The sequence below is a fragment of the Aquila chrysaetos genome, chromosome 24, assembly GCF_900496995.4.
Source record: "Aquila chrysaetos chrysaetos chromosome 24, bAquChr1.4, whole genome shotgun sequence".
Taxonomy (NCBI): domain Eukaryota; kingdom Metazoa; phylum Chordata; class Aves; order Accipitriformes; family Accipitridae; genus Aquila; species Aquila chrysaetos.
This window is the reverse complement of record NC_044027.1, coordinates 16,147,481-16,167,453: the sequence shown is the minus strand read 5'-3', so window position 1 is coordinate 16,167,453 and position 19,973 is coordinate 16,147,481. Positions and strand designations below refer to the sequence as shown.

General features: G+C 51.7%; 1 protein-coding gene across 9 annotated transcripts in view; it reads right to left on the bottom strand.

The window, feature by feature from the left end:
* Positions 1-11,517, bottom strand: part of ADAMTSL2 (ADAMTS like 2) — a 28,530-nt gene extending 17,013 nt beyond the window's left edge. For 2 of the 9 annotated variants that reach the window (XM_030000106.2, XM_030000111.2), the window contains exons 1-12: positions 11,322-11,517; positions 10,822-11,065; positions 9,689-9,800; positions 8,496-8,638; positions 7,787-7,862; positions 7,283-7,385; positions 5,436-5,581; positions 5,209-5,332; positions 4,163-4,243; positions 2,992-3,167; positions 1,684-2,026; positions 612-987 (exon numbers count right to left, since the gene is read on the bottom strand). In XM_030000106.2, the coding sequence (XP_029855966.1) occupies positions 612-987; positions 1,684-2,026; positions 2,992-3,167; positions 4,163-4,243; positions 5,209-5,332; positions 5,436-5,581; positions 7,283-7,385; positions 7,787-7,862; positions 8,496-8,638; positions 9,689-9,800; positions 10,822-10,991 (1,850 nt within the window). In that variant the 5' untranslated portion in view covers positions 10,992-11,065; positions 11,322-11,517. Of the gene's footprint in view, positions 1-611; positions 988-1,683; positions 2,027-2,991; positions 3,168-4,162; positions 4,244-5,208; positions 5,333-5,435; positions 6,335-7,282; positions 7,863-8,495; positions 8,639-9,688; positions 9,801-10,821; positions 11,066-11,321 lie in introns of those variants that run through there. The other 7 variants (XM_030000108.2, XM_030000107.2, XM_030000109.2 and 4 more) reach the window with 7 other exon arrangements.
* Between the last annotated feature and the right edge of the window lie 8,456 nt (positions 11,518-19,973).

Here is a 19,973-nt window from a genome sequence, read left to right as displayed (position 1 = left end):
TCTCAAGGCAGCAAACCCAGGCTATTTCTGCAAACCCTACAGAGGAGCTCCTGTTGTCCTGCTCTGCCTCTCCAGCAGTGGGTTAAGCAGACTGGGCCATGCCTGGGAGCTGCTGGAAGCGTGTTCCTGCCAACACAAGTGAGGAGCATCATCGGTGGCAGTCAACAGGGTGGGTAAAAAGGGGCCAGGACCAACTTCTGCTGCATCAAAACTTGGAGGAAGGGGCCTGGGGAATTAGAGCAGAATGTCAAGAGAAGGCAAAAGGAAGAGGCTTCTTTATGGCCATGGCTCTGATGACAAGCTATGACAGGCAGAGCAATGCACAAGCTGACAGCCATCAGCATAGACTTGCCAACATCCCCACTAAGGAGGGCAGTGAGTTTTCCTCTTGCTTAAATGCTCTCTTGACTTTCTGCTCCCAAACCTCTGGCCCTTCCTTCCAAATTAACCCCCAACAGAAAGCTTTCATGTAAATCATCCTACCCCCACTTACCTTCTGGCTTCCAAAGCAGACAGAAGCCATGCAATGGGGTCTGAATTAAGTACAGGGCTATTATGAGTCACGAATAGCAATAAATAGGATTTACTATAATTAAAGACATGTCTCCTACCTTGCTTTGTGGGTTCTGTTCCCTTGAGGGCTGGTCATGGTGATAGTGGCATTTGAAAACGGCGTCTCTGCAGATGTGTTGATGGCTTTGCTCAGCTCCATGTAAGTGCTATTAATGGTGTAGGTCACAACGCCATCAGTGTCCTCATAGTCAACATAGAGGCTGTCAATGTGTGACCCCACAGAGTTGATTGGGTCTGCCTGGGCAAAGATGCTGTTCATGGTCATGTTGAGAACCAGCTCCTTGGAGTCCGAGGTCTTGTCCAGCAGCTTGTCCGTGATGGCATTCTCCAAAAGGAATTCCCTGGAGGTGAACCTGGGGTCGAAGTCTCTGTCGTCATGGTCTGTCTGGTAAGTAGACCTGGTTACGTTTGAATCTAGATTGGAGCCAACAGGGGGAAACAACAGTGACAACCACAAAATGCATTCAGGCTGGGAGGCGAAAGCAGCCCGGAGCAGCAGGGGCACGCCGGAGCCTGAGCAGCCACCGGCGAGGCAAGAGGCAGGAGTTGGGGTCTTGGGGAAGGGGAATCTCATGGGGTTGTATCCCTTTGGGAAGGGTGTACAGCTCTGTGGGTCTCATCCTGCTGTCGCGTGGCCAGAGGAGAGCTCAGCACCTGCCAGCACTGCCCCAAGCAATAGCAGAGGTCAGAAAGGAAGATGCCCTCCTGGCCCCAGAGCCCATGCAGCCATGCTGGGAAAGCGCTCAAGGCAGTTTGGTGGTGGGATGCCCAAGGGACTGGAGTGGGAAGGAGGTTGCTGGGGGCTGTGGAGAGGCGGGAGGTGACGGAAGATGTTGTGACGGGGAGCTTTGTGCACCCAGGGCTCCCTCCTGTCCTTGGCATGAGGCAAAGCATGGCAGGGCACCAGCGGTGAGACCTTACCCATGGCCACCCCCCACCCACCGGAAACCAGAACCTGAAGGGCAAAGAGGATTTATGAGCAGAGATGTTTTAAAGAACTTTCCAAGGTTTCCAAAAAACAAACCAGCAGAATCACCAGAGGTAGAAACAGAGCGTTTCTCAACAAGAGCTCTGAGAAGCAGAACGGTGAGGCCCAAGTCTCCTCCTTACCTTGGGGTTGTTTGCCCTTCAGTTTTGGCTCACAGTCAATTGTTTCTGCTCTTTCATAGACCTCATTGGTTTCCTGACCTTTGCTCAAGTTTAAATCTTCCTCCGTGTCCTGCCTTCCAAACACCTGGTTCTCCAAGTCTATCCTTTCCCTGGAGATTTTCCCAAAATAGGTTGCATTGTGCTGGATAAAACCCAATGGCACGTCTCCATCGAACTCTCTGCTTTCTTCACTATCTGACTCAGAGAAGGTGTAGTAGATGGGCTGCAGATTTTTTGAGTGTGGCTTCCTCAGGAGGGTGTATTCAAACGTGATGGATGGATTCTTGCCATTTTGATTCCAGACCTAGCAAACAAATTAAATTATTAGCGGATGCAGTGAATATATGGCACGCAAAGCTTGTGATTCATCTTGCACTTGACAGTTGGTGAGCATCTACTTTGCTATTTCCAATCTGCTTTCCATCACATTGCCAATTTCTTACAACTGGAGCCCAGCACAATATTCCAAGGGTTATTTGGCAGCACCGCCCTGGGGATCAGCCCCAGCTCAGGGACTGGGAATCGCAGGTCATGCTTCTTCCTCTGCTGCTGAGCAACCACAGACTTGGGAGAGCCACTTCAGAAGTTTCTGACCATCACTTAAAGCCACAAAAAATGGGTTTGCAAGGAGCATGCACATACCCCTTCAGCTACTACATCCCCACTGAGGATGGGGACTCACAGCTGATGCACAACAACCTCTTACTGGTCTAATGCTTTATAAGCACCCAAGCAACCATCCCTTCCCCTTCCAGAGGAGCCTGGGGCTACATGGAAGATGGCAGAAGTTAAGCTCTGGCTGGCTGCCCAGAAGAAAATTAAATTACTTTTCTTCATATGCCCGGTTTCAGATTGTTTGCTTTCAAGAAAGAGTTGGGGTTTAAGTTTTGTGCACTTGTCTAAGCTATCTGGCTCAATTTCTTATTTTTACTTTTCCTGCCAGGTAACTCAGATAAAAATGCCAAGGAGTAGAAAAGAAATCCCCCCCGCAGTGCCTGAGGCATCTTCTCCCTGCAGAGAGAGGGGTTACCAAGCCCACGTTCATTATTCACAGCCCTGCCTGCATCCGAGCACGCTGACGCAAATGAAATAGGTTCGTGCAAAGAACTGGGCACAGTAACTGCTCCCACTCCCCTCCTCAAGCTGCCCAAGAAAGCTGTGAAACCATGGCAGGACTCTGCTCCCATGCCTACCCCTTCTTCGATCCAACATAGATTCTTCCCTTCCCCATCACACCCAGCCTTGCAAACTTGAAGAGTCAAAGCTCACCATTATATTCAACCCTTGATTTGTTGGTCCTTGTGCAACAATATACTCTATGCCAGTCTCATAAACATCCATGGGCCTGCGGTACTTGAACACCGTGCCTGCAATGTTGAAGTTCTTTGGACTGTCAACTTTGTAGTTCCCATTGAAGAAATAGTACCCGGCTTCATCAGCCACAGCTTCAAACGAGAGAGGAAAAAATCAGTGCCATCACATGTGAGAGCAGAGGTATGCAATATTGCCACTTGTTCATTCAGGAGATAAAATTATGAGAGTGTCACAGTAATAGAACAAGTATTTCTCCTACATTACAATGCATTTGTCACTTATTTCCAACACATAGCATGCGAGCATGTGCCCCGAGTTCTGGGCCACGTGTCCCTCTACATTGCAAGCTCCCGGGTATGCGGCTTACGCTAGTCCATGGCTCCTCTCACCCTTCTGGCACTAGCACGGCACGAACATTTAATAATCACAGCTCTGCAGACAATAAGCAGACTGTCAGATGGCCAAGAGCAGGAGTTGCCTCCTTGGGAGCACTGCGCTGATGCCACCTGACCCAGCAGTGGCCCAAGACAGGTCATCCAGAGCTAGCCCAGGAACTGTAAATCAAGCCTTTTTCATTCAAGCCCTTCCTACACATGGCCACGAGCCTCTGAGGCAGCAGAGCACGATGGTATCAAATGTGCTTCTCTTGGGCAAGTCCAGATTTTTCCACACTCTTCCTGAGCAGCTCTGGCATCTCCACCATGAGATGGATGATGTGGCCACCAACGCTTCAGCGAGGCAACGCGTCGGTCACATCTCCTTGGTGCTGTTGTCATGTGGCCATTGCACATTCCCCAAGCGGGAGAAGATCAAGAGGATCGCAAGAGAGGTGAAGGCACTTGGCTATCTGTGATCTGGCACCAGGGCGTTTGTCATGGCACACTGAAGTAGCAATAACATTGACCAACGATTTCTGCATTAAAGCAATCGAAGTGTTGATCTATACAGCCCAGGCGCTCAGACTGCAGAGAGGAGCAATGCACTGGCTTAGACAACGCGGTCGTGACTTACACCGACTATGGATTTAGCTCATGTCTGCAGCAAAACTACATTCAGCTTTGCATTGGAAAAAGCACTAGCTAGTACAGGCACGCATTCTAGGGAAGTACCGAGAGGTTATACACACCCAGAACATCTGCAGATTTTTTCCGTTCTACTATCTGGATATCCCTTGCTCCAGCAGGAATGTGCGTTACCAGAGAATAGCCTATGGGAAACTACAGATTAATGAAAGGAACTTTGTAACAAATAATCTGAATGAAACACTCTGTAATCAATACTGCAACATATCAAGCAAACTGGCCTTGATCCAAAATTATTTTTAAGGAGTTATGGATTAAAGAAAAACACACTAATGTTGGTAACTCTTAGGCTTCGAACAGGACTTACAGATAATAGAAAAGAAAAACGTGTGAACTGTGCATCCTGGTTTATGGTGGAAAAACACAGCCACAGGGGGAAGAGGATGCAATCCTTACATGCACAAATATCATGTTTATCTAAACTGGTGTAAGAAAAGATATCTGAAGACTGCTTTGTTAGCTAGAGAAGCTGTGCTGTGGGTCAGTATTGAACCCTGTGCTAGCCAGTCTTCCCAAAACGCCAGCAAGAGATTACAACTTGTTTCTCCGACTCCCCTTCGCTTCACACTAGTTAAGTGATGGGACAAGTCCTCCTAAAGCCACGGAAGTTCCTGCAGCTTGTTCCATCTTAAACTGATCCTCGGAGAGCATTAATCATTATTCCTGAGTTAGACTGCTATATTTAGGACAAGTAGGTTCTGTTGCTTTACATCACTAATTTTGGAAATCCTGGTCTTTCAAAATATCCTCGCTTCCTGTTATTACAAATCATTTATTTCTAGTCTTACTGGGTCATGAGAAGGAAGACTAAAATAGATGCCAGTCTCTTGCATAACCCTTTTGCACCATTCAGCAGAGACCTCAGGCTTCTGACAAGCACCATGCAAAGTTACTGGTTTTCTTTAAAGAAGGGATTCCCTGCCCAAATTTACAAGTGGCATTAACACACAGAACACGTTGGAAAAACTGAAGCAGGGCAGTTGGTAAGACCTGAAAGCAATTTACCAAAAAAAAAAAAAAAAAAAAAAAAAGTACTTTTAAAAAATAGCCCTCTGATACAAATAAAGCAAAATGTCCCCAAAAGCCTTACCAAGATGAGAATTTCCTTTCCGGTAACTGCCGGTCACGTGAGTGCAGCTGCTCCCATCTCCTTGGCAAACTCCACATTTATCCAAGGTGTGGGTGGAAAAGAGAATGCCATCGCATCCAATTGGCTAAAAAAATGCACAAATAGAGTATTGAGGGTCAGGCAAATGTCGCACCCATTGTAATTTTCTGAATGCTACTAACAATATTTTTGCTATAATGTTTAACAACCTCACATTTTCCAGACACGCAAACCCCTCGGAAATCAGTGTATTTGCAGGATGTTCCATCCCGAGCCTGAACCATTAACTGTCTCTGACCATCCACAGTGGTGCAATGGAGGTCACAGGGCTTGCTAGAAATGTGAACATAGTCATCTAAGGGGAAAGGATATAAAGATATATTCAAAACAGCAGAAACACAATAACTTTCATCCTACCAATGTCAATGAATCTCTGCCAAGCTAAACAACAGCAGCAACAGCACAATTGCACAGCAGCCAGCAGTTCAGAAGCTACCATCTCTTGTGCTTCAGGCTAGACAGGAGATCGTACTTCTGACAGCGTGACAGCCCACTGCTGCAAACCTTTGCACAGCCAGGCAGTCCTCTCTGCTGCCAGGAATAGATGCACCTAGTGGTATCGCTGCCATCCGCCCAGGGGATGCACCGAAGCAGTAACGGCCACTATTCTGTGCAAGGACTTGCAGTAGTGATATGTGTACACATTACACAAAAACATATGCATGTTCACATACCAACATTTAATACATGAGTTTAATTAACATAGATATATTGTTATAAATACATATACAAGTTAAGACTATATTCAAAACCATAGCAGCTTGAAACATAAGAACTTTTCCATAAACATTCACCCAAGTTGGACTCAATTCGCCCTTTGCTTTCTGCAGGCAACTGGCTGGCTGCAGCCACTGGCACAGTAGTCCCACATTTTATAATATCCACAGGAAACAAATGACAAATTCACATTTGCATCAGAAACCCAATGCTAAGTGTTGAATTCTGCCAACTAGTGAGTGGTCATATACCCACTGGCCCGCGTGCCCAAGCAAGACAGCATCAATGTCAAAACATTACTCTGCAAATCCCCCAGGAGCCACGTGAACGCCTGCTAAAAAACAAAACAATTCACTGTAACTATTCTGGTGAATCATCCTGAAGAGCAAATAGGTTTAAAGAAATTGTCACCTTGCCACAGGAAAGGGACAAAAGCAGCCAAGTAGCTACAGCTAACCAGCCTGCCACGGGCCAAGCTCTACCAGGTTGACCCTGCCAAGGCGGCTGGCGAGACAGGGGCTTGTTTCACATAAAAGGAGGCAACAAGTAATTTCATGAAGAACAATTGTTCTTAGGCATGTACAGAGACCCCTAAAATAAGAAAGTTGCATTAGCTCCCATCTCTATTTTTAGAGACCCAAATAGCACGGTGAATGTGAAGAACCAGTGCGCAGGAGCCGCCTTCTCCTCAGGAGAAGGGTCCCGGGTTCCCAGTAGCTCTAAAAGTTGGCCACAATTTTTGTTTAAGGCTTAATTTTGATGGGAGTTAGGTGCCTAAAAATTAAATAAAATCTCAGTCTCTGACTCCTAAGTTATTTCGGCAGTTCTGCGTCACTCATCCTGGATGACCAAACCGACTGACTGCATCTCGGTGACATCTGACAGAGCACATAAAGGGTGTGGGAGTGAGCAAATGTCACCGAAACGCAACACGGCCAGTAATGGCCACAGCTCAAAGGACACTTATTTGAGTGAGCCGGGCTCTCCCTGCAGCACAGTCCATCACCCCGTGCTCTCGCATCCTCCTCTAGCCTTTCAGCTCTCTGGTCCTTGGGAGCCATGACCAACACAGGCTACGGCCATAAATTCATGTTGTTGTTTTATTTTTAAGCTACCCTGCAGCTGCAAAACATGCCTTTGAATTTGGGAGACAGCTGATTGTGTCTCTGAAAAATCACTTTAAAACAGCAGAGGAGGAGCCTTCCTGCAGGCTATAGCATCATAACTATCAAAATATTTTGGCTAAGCATTATGAAACACACAAAGAATGTCTTGTTACCAGGATATAAAGGTTTCCATTGATACGTTCTGCCGTTATACACATGGGAGTTAAATGATGAACACTGCTCCTCTCGAAAGCTCCTTCCGTTCGCAGGACACTCCTAGAATGGGATACATTAATATCCTGATGAAAACAAAATGCGGGAAAGGTTTCTGGCACATCTCGACCAGCTGCAAGGAGCATTTCCATTGCCTGCCCCATCCAGAGCCATATCCTCCTCCTCCCACTGCAGGGACAGCCAGGGGAAGCCCCCCGGGAGATGGTGCAAGAACCGCTCGCTGGGTTTTATGGCCCCCAGGGCAGGCAAAAGGCCCAAAGCCCCAACACGATGGTGATGGGCACCAAAGACGGGAACTCCAGTTGCTTGGAGGGGCAACGGGGTGACAGCTACAGGACAAACGGTGTCGCCTCTCCGAGGGGCCCAGAAGTGCCATCGCACGAAGCAAGCATGCTTCCACATTTTCTATCAAGTGTTCCCAATGAGAAAAAGGATATCCTTACTTGTACTTTGCAGAGCTGGTATCTTTTGGATGTTCCAGTGCAAGTTTTATTAGCCAGCCCACTCACTGACTTTCTTCTGAATAAAGAAATGATGGTTAGACAGGGGTCAGAAACCCTTCTTTTCCCTTTTTTAAAATATATTTGTCCCCTGCTTCTGTACAATTGGTCTCCATGTCGCAGAGCCACACGGAGATCTATCACGGTCTCACTGGAGTCGACAGCAAAGGTCTCTCCTGCTTTGTTACCTGCAGCATCAACTATTCTTATTACGGCATCCTAGGAGGTATCATGGGGACGAGGGCCTGGGGACAAGGTTTGCAAGGTGCCTTCTGGCAACCACGCAGCCCAGAGAGGGCAGAGCCATGCACGGAGCAGCCGGCATCAGCGCGTTCCCAACCAACCCTGCACCACGGTGTCCTCGCTGCTGTGCCCAGAAGCCTTGAGAAGGGGCTTGCGCTATGTCTGCTGCCCATCTGCGCTAATCCCCGCAGGAGAAACCTCAGGACCAGCACAGGAATAGCTTGGCTGGTCCTCCGGACAGGGATGCCCAGGGCACAGCATCCTCCTGGCAGCATGCTCAGGGTCATACTTACCTTCTGGACAAGCAGGGTTTGCCAGACAACACCTTTTCACCACTGCTTATCTACTGAGCGATGACCTTCTAGATCAAGTCTACCTCAAGTCTACCCTCGGCAGGCGGGTGCCGTACCTCTGCCGCAGGCAGTGCCTCTCCTGGGACTTGACGCCTCCCCCGCAGGTCCTGGTGCACGCCGTCCACTTGGTCCACTCTCCCCACCAGTACGCGGTGACGTCTGCCCCTTCCTCCAGGCTGTTGGAGGTCTGCGTCAGGTCCTGCTTGAAGCATCAGGCGGGTCGGGGAGAGAAGCGGCAGTCAGCATCCACACCGCACAGCCTGCGCGGGTGGATCGAGGGCATCCCCCCCGCCCGGCCTGCCCTGAGCGCACAGGGCATTTCCTTCTCCATCTGAGGTCAAGTCTGAGATTTCCATCTTGCAAGAAACCCTGCGTTTTTCCAATTGTGTTTTCATTACATATTGGAATGAAATGGCAATATTTGGGATTCCTCAGGAAAGGAAGCGTTCATTGTTTCGCTCAGTTGGCAAAACCGAGCTCCCAAACAACCCTAAACCCTCCAAGTCTTTTGGTGCTCTCCGACTCTTGCTCCACAGTGAGCTCCGGGAGCTGAAGAGCCATTTGCAGCCAAAAACTTCACTGAAAGCATAAGCAAACCCTTGCAAAACCACTCCGCAGGGGGAGAGCACGCCAGTGGATGCTAGCAGGCTGGAAGAGCCCGTGCGTTCTCTTTGCGAGTACAGGTTTGTCACTTCTGACACCCCCACCCCTCAGCCACTGCAGGCAGCAATGTGACCATCCATCAGAGGGCAAAGTAGCTGCTCCACCGGCAGCGTCACCACCGCATGCCTGCGCTCGGTAAGGCGTTCGCATCCCTTCACAAGGGACACAGAACCTCCTGCGGGGGTCCCAGCTATTGCTCATTGCAGGGGCAGAGATGTATTTTTCCATCCAGAATCACCTGCTGGTTAGGTGAGTTCTATTAATTCTGTGTTTACTGGGAAAGGGATAATACTCCATGCAAAGTAAATGAAAGCTCCAACCACCGCAGGGACCGAGGAAGTGGTGCTCCCCCAAGAGCAGGGTATGGCCTTTCAGAGCCCTGGAAATGATCTGTGCACGCTCTTAGCCACAGAAGGTACAACTTAGGTTAAGCCGAGACTAAAGAGCTAAGCCAAGTCATACATCCTCACGCTTGCTGCGGACCTGATGCATGCACAGACCAGTCCTGCAAGTCCCAGGGGTTACCCAACCCAGACACGGCACCATTTTAAAGCCCAGAGACCCCCCAGCAAGGCAACACGCTTACCTGAGCTATCACAAAGACAACGTTGCCCACGAGGAGAAGGGCCAGGGTGCCTTTCAGCTGGGAACGCGCACTGATGGAGATGCTGCTCCACCTCCACTTAGGTACCTTCATCCTAGAAAGCAACCAAACACCGTGCTAAGCCAAACTTAGCCGCGCTGCCCTTTGAGAGCAGGGGCTGCTTTGCAGCCTGGGTTACACAGCACATGTCTTCTTCAGCATTCCCGGTCAGCTAAGTGACACCAACCACCAGTGACTGCAAGGGCTTGATTCTGAAGTTACATTTAATTAGTGGAATCATTAACACGGTACAGGTTCACATCCCATCTCGGTTGCTATCTTCCAAACCACAAGTTTGCACTGGTTCCCAGTGGCTGCACCTGATACCACCAGTGAGAGCCGAGGCTCCGAGCCTGCCTTGGAAGAGAGCATGGCTTACACTGAAGCAAGCGTTGCACAAGAGGCAGCGAGTAGAAGTGTCCCTGGATCTACAAAAGCAGTGCATTCAAATATCCCCATTTACAGAACTGCTCCTAGAAGAATAAGATGAAAGGCTTCGTAAACAAAAAAATGCAATTAACAGCTGTTATTTTTCCTTTTTTCATTTGTTCCACTCTAATTCCCACTGATTCCCAGGGAAGAAGCCTGTTATAGAAAAGAAACCACCCACAATTAAAGAGCAGAAATGAAGTATCCCAAGTGTCAGCCTTTCATCTCTTCTCCATCTGCCTCATGAAAGGGAGTAACCCAGAATGGCATTTTCTTAAGTAAAACCCAGCTCAAAACCACAATACGTTTTATTGTGAACCTCACTGCAAGAGCCAGAAAGGAGCAGGTTTCAGGAAATCATGCTTCCAGGCAATCAAAGCAGCTCAAGTCTGTAAGAAAAAGAAAAAAAAAAAATATTCTCCCCTAAGCTAATTTCCCTTGAAAAGTAACTAGAGAGTATCTTTGGGAAGTAGGGAGGTGGGAGAGGTGCTGCTCCTGGGGAGAGGGGGCAGGACTGCAGACCTGCAACGTAAAGACCTTCTCTCCTACCCCTTTTTCTTCTTGCAAGGGCTTTTCGCAGCAGTTTTGGAAACGCAGAATTGCCGGCAATGCCAGCACGGCTTTGGTATCTGGCTTAGAGAAATTACCAGAGGGCTTCCAGGTCCCCAACTCCGCTTTGCGATCGCCCCAGGGTAGAGGTCCAGCATGCAAAAGACACTTTCCAAGAGGCAGATCCATTGATTAATGGAAGCCCAGAGCGCTTGGCTGGGGATCCCGGGGACAGGTGGCTGAGACTTGCCTTACACTTGGTTTTCATTAAGGCTTCCAGACACTTCTGACTCAAAGCCAATAACAGAGCTCGCTCAGAGTTTATCCTAGAGTCGATCAGAGCTGCATGTTTAAATAGAAGAAAAATTAAAGAAGGGGGGGGGGGGGGGAGGAGGGATGTCGCCCACAAGCATCGCGAAGCCGGTACCGGAGGGAGCCCCGCCGGGAGGGCGATACCGGAGCTCGGGAGGGAGGGAGGGAGGGAGAACCGCACCGGGCAGCGCTGCCGGAGCTCGGCCCCCGACCGAGCGGGGAACGGGGCCGGCGGGGCGCGGACCCCCCCCCCCCCAGCCCCCCGCGGGGCCGGGCCGGGCCGTACCTGGGAGGCGGCGGGGCCGGGTGGGACGATGCTCCGGGGCCGGGCGGTAGCGGGGAGCCAGGAGCAGGAGCAGGAGCAGCGGCCCCAGACGCTCCCTCCCTCCTTCTCCCTCTCTCCGACTTCAAAGGGCAGCCAAAAGCGCCGGGGCTTCCAGCGAGGAGGAGCCGCCGCAGTGGCTCCCCCCAGCCCGCGCCGGCCGCTCTTATAGCGGCGGAGAAGAAGGAGGGGGGGGGGGGGGGGAAGGAAGAAGGAAAGGGGGGGGGGGGCGGAATTCACACCTCTCGGCCCGGGATGCCCCCACCCCGGTTAACCCCTCGCCTCCCCCGGCGCCGGCCCGCGGCCGCCAGCCGGTTTCCTGCGGCGAGGCCGGGGGGGGGGGGGGGGACGGGACACAGACGGAGGTGGGGGGGGGGACGGGGGGAGGCCGTACGCATGCGTCCCCGCTGCCCGCCCGCCCGGCAAGCGCAGCGCCGGGCCCCCCCACCTCCCCCCAGGCACCCCCTTTTCCTCCTCGGGGAGATGCTGCTCTCCCCGGACTGGGGGGGGGGGGGGGGTAAACACGGTACCTGCTGCCCCCCCCCCACCCCCCCCCACCCCCCCCAGCATCGCCAGCAACGGAGCGAGGTGGCCAAAATACTCCCGGTCTGTCCGCAGGCACCGCGCGGCCGTATCCTGCCCGTGGAAGTGCAGGGAGGGCTGGTTGGCTGCGGTCTGCGGGGGTTTTCATTGCGCTTTCTGCTGAAAAAGAACCCAGCTCCCCGCGATCCCGGGCTTTTGGTGTCATTTGCTAAGGTTCGGCGTCAGTCGTGCTGCTCGAAACAAGTTTTCTGCCACGCAGGAGGGTGGCGGTGGTCAGAAACGGGCTTGGTGCACGAGAAGAGCCATTTTGGATGAGAACGGTCCCCTTGGCTCAGTGACAGCCGCGCACGTATTGTATCTGATCTCTGCGTGTGTGTGTGTCAGAGAGAAAAGCCTATGGTGTAAAGAAGGACACAGTTATACAGCGTCTGTAACCTGTAAACGACATATGTGGTCTGTTCTCTGCCGTCTTTACGTGTAACGTGGTCGATGAGACGCCTCACCTACGTGGTGACACACGTTCCTATGCATTCCCTAGCACACACCCCCTGCACACGCGCCGGTCACATCCCAGCGGCTTTGAGCAGCCCACCTGAACAATTTCCTTCGTCGCACCGGAGATGCTTCAGCTCAAGCCTTCTCTCCTTCCCCTCTAGACCTGCCCCGCGCAGGGCAAAACCAGTGCTCCCAGTGGGACACCGCACCCCGGCACTGGCTCTGCACCCCAGGCGATCACTGCAGTTTATCGTGGCTGTCGCCACCGGCGGCTCCTGGCCCTCGGTGGCAACGCTGAGCCCTGTCGCCATTTGCCGTGGGCCGGGAGCTCCCATCTGCAGGCCCTCGGAGCGTGCTCCCACCCCGCCGCGGGCACGGATCTCCGCACAGCTCCCAGCACCCCGCGGGAATCGCCGCGGGTCCGTGGTGGTGTTAATTTAGACCCAGTCCTCCCAGGGATGGCTGTGTGAAGCTGAGCAGAGAATCCATCCCAAAAAATTTACATGGGAAATGAAGTCTCCTTTTCTGTTTGGCTAAATGTCTGCCAGCCTGTTTTAATTTACCCAGCTAGGTTGATTTGCAACTTTCAATTTTCCATCGGTTGGCTGTGACCAGGACACTGGGAAAATTTAGCACTTGAGTTCACCCAACTTCTGCATTTCAAAATATCCCAGCCCGAGACATGCAGGAGAAAACCCTTTCCGTTTTGGAACAACCGGGAGGGAAAAGTCTGAACACGAGAGGTTTTAAAAGCATCAAAATATTTCACATTGAAAATGCCAGAGCAGCCTGGGTCCGTGTGAGCCCCAGCGTCCCCCCAGAGCTCCCGCCAGCCCTGGGGTTTGGCAGGTTGCACCCCCGGAGACCCCATCCCCGGGTGACCCCACACCCTGTCCTGCAGCAGGGATGCCCCGGGGCTGCGGAGCACCGGGGGGAGGAAAGCGAGAGGGTGGGGGAAGGCTGTCGCCGAGGCAAGTGCTGGGGGAACCGGCAGCAGGCGAGACGCATTCGGTCTCTGTGCTTCACCAGAAGTTCATCAAAGCCAAAGGATTTTTTTTTTCTTTTTTTTTTTTTTAATGAAACAGTTGAGATGACTCAGCGGTTTCTGACGCAATCCCCATTTCATCGGAAAATTCCTAACCAGCTCCTAGTGGCAACTGATTGCTCCCATAAATCACGCAGTGTTATCCCTGGCTGCAGCAGCACAGCTTACGCAGCCCCGGCCCGTCCTCGTGAAATCAGCAGGAGCGATGCCATTGCCTCGGTGGGAGCAAAAACAGCCCCAAAACCAAAACGCACTGGAGAGCAGATCCAAAACACGAGCCTCCGTCCAGCTTCACATTGGCCAAACCCCACGGCTCCAACGCGGGGCTGGACCGACCCCTGCTCCCAGCACCCCAAAACCCCCCGGGGCCAGTGCTGCCCCCAAAATCCTGGGGCCGCGGGTGCTGCTCCCGAGGCTGCCGGCAGGTACAGCATTAATCACCGACGGCTGGGCTCAGACGACAGCGGTTTTTATCTCCCAGTTTTTGGCATAAGCGTTAGAAATGATTTGCAGATGTTATTTACTGCTTTTGGGCTTGGAGTAAATTGAGACAAGATGCACCTGCATGGACAGTGAGAGGCTTTCCCACCCAGGGACGGTCGCTGAGGGCTCGTGTTGAACTTTCCCAGGGAAATTTAGGATTTGGGCGAGGGTCCCTGAACCAGCCCTGCTCGCTGCATCCCACATTTGGGCAAGGCGGCCCGGCGGTCCCGGTGCTGCGCATTCACCTTCCAGCACCGCACAAGGTGGCCTCTTACCCCAACGGCCACCCCAAGGGAATCGCGGCAGCCATCCGGCAGGCAGCTGCCAGGCTTTCCATCCCAAACCGGTGCCGTGCATAATTCAGAGTGCAAATAAAAGGAACGACAGACACTCCAAAATAACCTCCTCCAGCCGGGGGAGAGTCGCCGGCGACTGGCTGCTGGTTTGGCTAGAGAAGTGCCTGCAGAGGAAAGGAGTTTCCTTGGCTGAAATGAGTTCAACAAAGTGCTGGGCTGGGCACTGTCACTGCTCAGCGGGAGCTGGGGCTGCTCAGCTGAGCAGAGGCACTGCGTTTTGCAGGATCAGGCCCTCTCTCACCCAAGGAGGGGTGGGGGGATCCCTTTGCCGGGGCAGCCTTTGCTGCAGTAGAAGGACCTCCATCCTTGACCTGGAGCAGAGAGCGATGGTAAGCTCCAGTCTAGGCACAAGACATTGACCGTCTTGCTGTGCTCCCCATCACTGGACACCTTCCCATCCTGACCCAAGCAGCAGTGCCGGAGCTGATGCTCAGCACCACCGAGCCCCGCGCACTTCCCTGGAGCAGGTCCTCCACGGACGATGTACCACAGGACCTGCCCTTGGTGAACCAGAGCCATGGCCCTGCCATGGGCTGCGGCATTCCAGCACTGCTTTCCCAGCAAAATTAGCTCTTTTCTGGTCCAGCCTTTGTGCTGGCACAGCAGACAGAATGGCTCTGTCATAGCCAGTCCCACCGAAATGCCTGCTCAGGTCCAGGAGAGCCAGGCTGGAGGAAGAGCAGGAGCGTGGTCTGGAGCCTGTTGGTCCAGGACCCCCCAGCAGCTTCATCTTTGCCTGGGGGCGAGGCGACTAACTGATTTTCTTCTTTTTTAAGACTGCCTACAGAACTGACCTGTTTGTTCAACACTTCTGCACAGCTACAAACGTTATTTCCAGGCGAGCCTGGAGCGGTGTGGGCAGATCTAAGCCATCCACAGAGTGGGTGAGGTCCCTGCATGGCTGGGACATTGCCAGGGGGACCAAAATGTGGCAAAGCCCCAAAAAAAGGCCCTGGCAGCCAGCCCTACCTTCTTCTCAAGAGCTGTGGCTATGGCCTACCACTGGGTAACTAAAACAAGCAAGAGGAGACGAAAAAAAGTGTTCTTTAGAGACAGTCCCGGTCCCTTGCAGAGTGACCTACGGCAGAGTGTTGAGCAAGGCACTTCATCTCTGCGTGCCTCCATGCAGTGTGGATAGCAATGATTTATATCATGTTAGCGTGAGGGTTTCATCCATGGAGGTTTGCAAAATGTTGAGTCAAACTGAACAAGCCAAAGCCACCAAGCTGCTCTCACCATCAGATTCCTATTAAAAAATACCTCTGGGCAGCTTGAAAGCCACAAGCGACCACAGTGACCCCAGGTACGGTCATGGCCATACAGTTTCAACAGCTTTAAAAGCCTTTTTTCTCTGCAGATTTCTTTAACTAATTTTACCTGTCCCCAAAGAGTATGCATCCCTGCAAGAACCTGGAGGAGCTTCCAGACAAGTCATGCTTGGTTCAAAATTTTAGCTATGCAAAGATTTAAAAAAAAAAAAGTACAAAGCCTTTTCTTTTAATGGAATGAGTCTCGCATGGAAGTTGTGCAGTATTGTGCTGAGGGACATCAGCTATGCAGCATTGCCAACCACAGGCATTCAAAACTTGTGAGTCAGTCTCCCCAAAACCCTAAGACTAGTTTCATTCCCTTCTGGATTTTGAGCCTTGAAGCACCACAAATTCAAGCTTTTCTCTTCCGAAAATGACATTTTTGACCAACGGGGCGAGAGCTGAGACCCTCACATCATCACTGGGCTGCAGGAGTCGTGACTGTAAAAAAAAACATTAAACACCATGAAATGAGCAATAAACCCCTGCACTGCCCCCCTGAATTTGGCAGCAGGACAGCCGCCCCAAGCAGCTGGGACACCCAGAAGGGTACGAGCGATGGAAACCTGGTGACAAGAAAAGAGATATCCTTACTGTTAACGGTGACATGTTTGTAATGGGCCATGACAGGGTAGAGGAGAAGGGAAGAGTGAAAAAAAATCTAAGGAAAAAAGAAGCAGGGATACCTGCAAGGAATAAGCGTAATAGGTTTATTCAACAGGGAGTCGGGAAGGGGAAATTTTTTAAGGGCAAGTATTCAGCTAAAGCTGCCTAAAATGGGGCCAGGCCTTACAGAGAATGGATATTTTAAGTGGCAATTTATTCCACTAATAAAAAAAGAAGGATGCAGGTGCTTTGGCAGGGCTGTGGACGGGAGCGGGCGAGCGCTGCGGTTGATCAGAGCCGGGTCTGCAGCGCCGGCCGTGCGAGGGGCTCAGGCACAGCTGGTGGCTCTGCCTTTATTGGGCTCCTTTTCCCTGGTGCCAGGGCCCACGTATGGATTTCAGCTATCCAGAAAGCACTACCCACACCAGCATCTCCTGCAAGAGCTCTGATCACAGGCTGCGGTAGGTAATGAGAGGTATTTTAACCAGATGCTACAGCCGTCCCTTCTCCAGCTGGGCAGGGAAGGGCTTGTGCCCATGGGCTGCTCCACGCTTGCACCTTTCACGCCAGGAGGTTTCTTGATCAAATTCCCAAGGCAGAGTAGCAAAAAGACAAGAAATCTTTGCAAGCTGGATGGTGCCGTGCTCGTCAAATTGCTCAGGGCTCCTTGGGGCTGACAGCACTGCTCCAGAGCCACGGCTCTTGCACATTATCTTGCTGAAACCGGGCAACATCCAGCTTTTCACCTTCATCCCTAAGTCCAGAGCGCATGAGTCAAAGTGTTGTGGAGATGAAAGATTAGACTGAAGTAATGGAAATGGTAAATAACACCTTGCAGTAAGCACTAAATTGGCGTAGGCATCCACGCCTACCTGCCCACACTGATGGTCGTATTGCAGCACTGCAAACCGCAAGCCCATAAAGAAGCTGCAACCTTGACTCTCCATTTTAGTGTCGTTATCACCATTATTTCAAACCTGGCAGTAACTGGGGTCCCTGAGCACATTTCAATTCTGATACAGTCTACACCACATACAGATGAAAGACCATCCTATATTTATCCCAAGGAGAATATACTCTCAATACTCTCAACTGGCCCAGATCCCTCATCCTCTATTCTAATATATACTACTTTTAAACTATCACTCTCATACTAAAAATAAAACTATCTATGTCTCTCTCCTTCACTGCGATGTCTGAGTTGAAAGGGTAGAAGTGCTTACTGAAAGTCATGGTTAATGTTACCCTGGAAGGATCTAGGACGGCATACCAGAACCTGGTTTTGGCATCTGGGAACCAGTTTTCAGCCATATATATCACCGTTCCTGCGTGCACTCTGTTGCACACAAAATTAGCCCTGTGGAATGCAGATTTAAAATTTGCTTTCCAGAAGTACTTAAATGCAGGAGCTAAAATTCGCTCTTTTGACATTTCCTACCTGTTCAGAAGAGAAGGAACAAAGTCCTGGCCCTTTGTTATTTGGGTCCCTTCCCGGGAAGGTTTGCAAAGCCCACGTCTAGCGCTGCCGTTTGTTTGCAGCCTGAACAAAGACCTTTTAAGCAGCAGCTCCCGACAGGAGCTCGCCACCTGCCTGCCCCTTGCCTTGCAGTTTACTTTGGGGTCTCTTTTTCAATAATAGCTGGAACACGTGTGCAAACCGGTGTGGGGTTTTTTTCCTCTATGCCTACAGCGCTGGCTACAAACCAAACGCCAGCCCAGGGTGTGCAGCTGGGAGAGAAAAAAAAAAAAAAACCCCAAAAAAAACCAACAACCTGTGGAATGTTTTCTTGCTCCTGAGAGCTCCAACACTTCCCTGCTTGGGGGAGCGCTTGCCATGGCTGGCACTTGCTGCATCCAGCAGCCAACGGGGTTTCCTTTTCAGTGGACTCCAGCTAGATTTTGGGCAAAGGATGGGGGCGAGGGGGATGCATTTAACAACTGCTTGATCATCTTTTTCAACTGATGCCATTTGGCTTGTTGCACAACCACCACCCTTGCACGTCCTTGCAAATGGTGGCTTGTTGCACAACTGCCATACCCTTGCAAATGGTCCCACGAGGGCAAGGAGGGCTGCTTTGCACCCAGACGTGGAAGTTTGACCTCACCAACAGGTTTTGAGCTGTGTTTTCACCTCTCTGATACCAATCTCATGGCCACAAAAGCAGGGTGCAGGTTTTCTTACCCAGGAATCCAGAGCGGTTTATGCAACCAGCTAACCCCGACCCCACTCAGAATCCTCCCAGAGACAAGCCCTGCCGTGCAGCACGCAGCGGCCCTGAGCACCTTCTTCGGTCCAAGCAGCTCATGCAAGAATAACATGGAATAACGGATACGCCTGAGGATATGGCACAGAAAAGGAACAGGGTACTTCAGGGCGTGCTGGCGCTCGGCTCCGCTTCCCACTCAGGGCTGGACGCCTGGGGAGAAAGCACAGAGTATTTACGTGCTGGCTTGGAGGGATTAATTTTCATGGTAAATAGGGACACCAGAGTTTTTCACTATTTATTGGTAGAGATTCAATTTTGCAGGGGTTTGTGGTAAGTTTATGGCTTGTCCAGGCAGGAGGGCGGCTGGAGACGCGGTGTGGGCAGCGTGGAGCCCCCGCGCTCTGCGGAGGGATGCTGCCTGCAGCTAGCCAGGGAACGTGGATGGTTCCTGCAATATCAGCTGAAATCAGGAGCCCTACGCAGCTTATCTGAGCCGTGCCCGAGGAAGGGTCTCAGCACAGCCCTCTCGGGTCAGTGCTTTAATGCTGTTGTGCCATTCTCACCGCACACGCAACACCCCTGCGCTCCCCCTCCCAGAGCCCTTTCCAACTTGGCTGGAGTGGTTTAAAGAGCGTTTTTTTTCTCCGTGCATGCCTGCCTTTCCACCGGACCCCCTCCCGGGGGACAGGCGAGCCTGTCCTGTCAGCCTCAGAAATAGACGGTGGCTCATATCGCAGCTCGCAGCCTCCTCCCCAAACCCACAGCCACAAAGGCGGTTGCTCAAGCGTAGCATTCCTGCTCCCTGTGTCCCGGGAACAGCTGTACCGAAAAGATGCCGAGAATCCCTGCGAGGCTCCAAGGAAAAGATATTAACCCAGGAGGGGAGCAGCAGTGATATAATAAAAAGTCATAATAAAAGAGAAGCCACTGAGTGGATTAGCAGCCCAAACACTGCTTGGCTTTTGGTCTCCTTTCTTCCAGCTTTTCTGTGCCGCATGGTCATCTGCTCAAATTCCTCTCCCCCAGAGACGCTCAGCTCCTGAATTTCAGACAGATCTCCTGGAGGTGTCTACGCTGCAAAGCCTGAGGGCATGGCCGAGAAACTTAACTGCACTTAACTCCACCCGAGTGCATAGGAGGACACACAGGCACGCGCAGCAGGCTTTAGATGCTGCATCACGCGAGCTCCCCGATGCCCGTGCTCTGCTAGAGCAGGGCCACCCGCTCCAGGTCTGCCCTCGCAGGGAAATAAAAGGCAGATTTGGAGCTTGGTTTGTATTTCTCAGGTACAGCAAAGGTAGCGGGATACATCCCGCTGTTTTAAAATCCCCCGGTACCTGCCACACACCAGCTCTTCCCTACTTGGTGCCAGTGCGGAGCAGCAGATAGTTTTTCCCTGCCAGGCTGTTCCAGCAGCACTGACCCAGGCTCGGTGCAGGGGTGGGATGCAGAGGTGGGGTGTCCCCATGGGGAGCAAGCAAACCTGTAGCCCTCACCCACATTGCACCCAGATCCAACACCCAGCACAAGGCGTGCAAGGACAACGTTCCCCTTCGCTCCTTTAGAAACAC